This window comes from Letharia columbiana, assembly GCF_014066305.1.
Source record: "Letharia columbiana isolate WasteWater2 chromosome Unknown xfSc0000022_s0, whole genome shotgun sequence".
Classification (NCBI taxonomy): Eukaryota; Fungi; Ascomycota; class Lecanoromycetes; order Lecanorales; family Parmeliaceae; genus Letharia; species Letharia columbiana.
In genome coordinates, this window is record NW_023501156.1 from 27,443 (window position 1) to 30,529 (window position 3,087).

The following is a 3,087-nucleotide window of genomic DNA, read 5'->3' on the forward strand; positions in this document are numbered from 1 at the left end:
GTTGGCGGCGTTGACGTACTGTAAAATCGAAGACAAAACTGGGACTGCGATAGTAGAGAGTGTCGCACGCTGGGGAACAGTTGACGATAGTCTCGGCAACAGCAGCTTCGATTCCTTGTACTATCTCGCTAACCTGAGAGTCGGGCAATGCATTCAAAGACAAGGTATGCCGTGGCTAGAATTGCACTTTAAACGCAATGCATGTTGTACGGTGGAAGACTCCGATAAAGAAGATGCAAATGGAAGAGTAGAAAGTTGACCAAATAACCAAGACCATACCTTCCGCACATTATTGTATTCACTCACCTGGGGACCCTTGTCTTCCGGGTATCAGCGTCGACATCAATCAGTAACAATCTGACCGCGTCGTTGGGATTTGCATCGGTCGTGACAGGGGTTTCTCGGCCAACCGTAGACAAGAACAAGGTTACTGGGAAGTCCATCGAGACCCTAAGACGACCGCGCCAATGTGGTGCAAGCTTGAAAGGAGCTCAACTCGAAAAGATCATTGTACTTCAAACACAATTACAACATGGAAGATTAGTTGGACCTATACTCGTAGTATATAGTTCATAAGGAAGCAGAAACGAAGACAGCCTATGAACGCGGAGATCAGATAGGATGAGTAGAAATTCGGAAGATGAATTGTGATTCCAGCAGGACTGACTGTCTTTTCATTGATGGGCAGCCTGGCACGCGGGTGACAGAAAAGCCTGGACACTAACCTGCATTAAGCTAGGAGATCAAGGGCCGTCCCACATACAATTTCACACCCAAATTTACCCTCTTAGTTCATAAATGAGTGTGTAATCAGTATGCCTGAAAGGATCCAGGCTATTCTAGACGGTGATGGACAAGTAACAGGCTATCAATGGAAAAACATGGTATTTACGCATAGAAATTTGGTGGGGGAAGGCCGTAATCTCCATTTGGTTAGTGTCCAGGCTTTTCTGTCACCCGCGTGCCCGGCTGTACTATCTCCACGTGACGAGCTCGATAAGGTTGGTGGCGAGCTCGCAGAACCGGCAACTCGGTGCGAGTTGCCTCCGAAACCGCAGAAGAACGGTTTTTTAGTAGGAGTGAACCCTAAGCTACAATCGCTTCGTTCCTGGAAAAATGGTGTAGTTTGATGGATTCTAATGGAAAATATGCTGCGCTACCACCGCTATGCCGTCCGTCAACTCGCAGAAAGAGGCTTGCTACTGATGTCCTTAATCTATGCCAGGAAGCCATGACGCAAATCGCTCGCTGTACTTGTATCGTAAAGAAAACAATGATGGGCGTGAGCCGGAGAAGTGTAATGTAATGATCCACCAACGCCTGCTGTCACGGGCTAGAGCTTCAAGCGCGAGCCACGATCATGAAAGGATAAAATGCCAACAGCCAGACTCAGACACCATACTCTTACCCGTGCTATCGGTAATAAGATGAATTCGTGTAGTACCTCTCATCCTTATCCTTGGTCTGGCATGACAGAGGCTTCTTCTGGGGCTGCCGGGAGTCGAGGAAGCTCTGAGGATAGTAACGCTCGTCTGTTGTCTTAGACCTCCCATCGTCTCGCGAAGAGGAGCCATGGCTGATCGAAAGAGGTACCTTGTCGGAATTCGAAGACCGGCCAGATTGACTGCTTGAAGACTTGCCCGAGGATGCGGAGCGCGGTTCACTCAAGGTTGTGGCGTACCTTGGCTCGAGGTACCTGTCGTCGTATCTTACGGAGTCATAGGTGGCGCGTTGTTTAGAATCTGTGAAACTGATTAGGGACAATTCTGCGACATCGAGTAGGAGATACACACCAGACTGGCATGACAGAGGAATTTTGCCTGAAGAGTAAGATGAGGTCGAGCGGCTTGATTGGTTTGAGCGAGACATCGTCGATGTCGCTGATAAAAGCTAGGTCTTGTATGTCTTGGGTATGATGCTGAGCAGAGTGGATCGTTGTTGGGTCGTTTGGCTAGGATACTTCGGCGGTGACGGACAGACAAGGAGGTGTCGCTGCGATTGGGTCCAATTGAAGTGTCTGAAGATACGCAATGGATGTGAAGTGCTAGATTTGAAGAGTAGCGGCAGTATTTGGTCTCGGGGTTATTAAGACGAGCGCAGAGAGGAAACAGCGAAACAGCACGTGAGAAGGCCCAAGAGGATGGCTTCGTAAAAGGATTAAATGCAATTGGTTTATATTTTGAGTCGTATGGAGAAGTTGCACACTCAATCGACTGATGCAGGTACAAATTGAGAAGAGAAATTTTACTGAAGAAAATTGGTTTCTTATACCAGCACGCCTCATAGCCGGGGCAGTATGAGCAATCTTCAGGAGTCGTCAGCGGAGCCGCATCGGATCACATGTTGCCTAATTGGCATGGCGAAAGCACCACTACGCCCTTTGGCCCTTGTAACATCAGAACAAGGCACCCGTCCCAAAGCGGTTAAGCGCGAGGCAGCAATCTACTAAGACTGACCGGCGAAAATAAAGGACAAGAGTCACTTGGAAAATGATCGAGACACAGGGGCTTAAGAGTCATTTCGACGGTCGGCTGTGTCCGATATAATTCGAGTATTGGATGTGGTTGGGTACTTGCAGAAGGGGCTCGTTGAACGCTTATCGGCGCCTCCGCCCCTGCAAGGCACAGTGTTCGCAGGAATTCATTGAAGCTTCTGATTTGACCGATTGACTCAATCAGGGTCTTCCTGCAGCCTAGTAAGGGAAGGAAGAAGCGTCTTGGTGTAGGCAGATTTTCTAGTCGAGAACTGAGCGGCTGTTGACCATTCAGATGCCCAGCCACGCGCCGCAGTCGATGAAACGAAGGATGGGAAAAAGAGGCTATACTGGGAAACATGTTTGCTGTGCGCTCACTCAGCCCATGGTTCAGCAGGATAAGAAGGCAAGTAGGCGATGGTGAACTAGAGAATGAAGAGTGAAAGCTGAAGGGGCTAATTACTAATTCATACCCCAAAAGTATGGATCCTTATCGAATCATACCCCTAATTACTGAATCATACCCCTACACTAAAATTTGGGGTATGATTCGGTAAGGAAAAATTGCTTGGGGTATGATTCGGTAATTTATCAAACTTGCCATAGTGGCCTAC

At 48.3% G+C, this 3,087-nt stretch overlaps 1 protein-coding gene across 1 annotated transcript; it reads right to left on the reverse strand.

The window, feature by feature from the left end:
* Positions 1-1,413: 1,413 nt before the first annotated feature.
* Positions 1,414-1,869, reverse strand: HO173_013053 (uncharacterized protein; the record flags this gene model as incomplete). Its single annotated transcript, XM_037314882.1, has 1 exon — positions 1,414-1,869. One exon carries the CDS (start codon positions 1,867-1,869, stop codon positions 1,414-1,416), a length of 456 nt encoding a protein of 151 aa, XP_037158234.1.
* Positions 1,870-3,087: the final 1,218 nt, after the last annotated feature.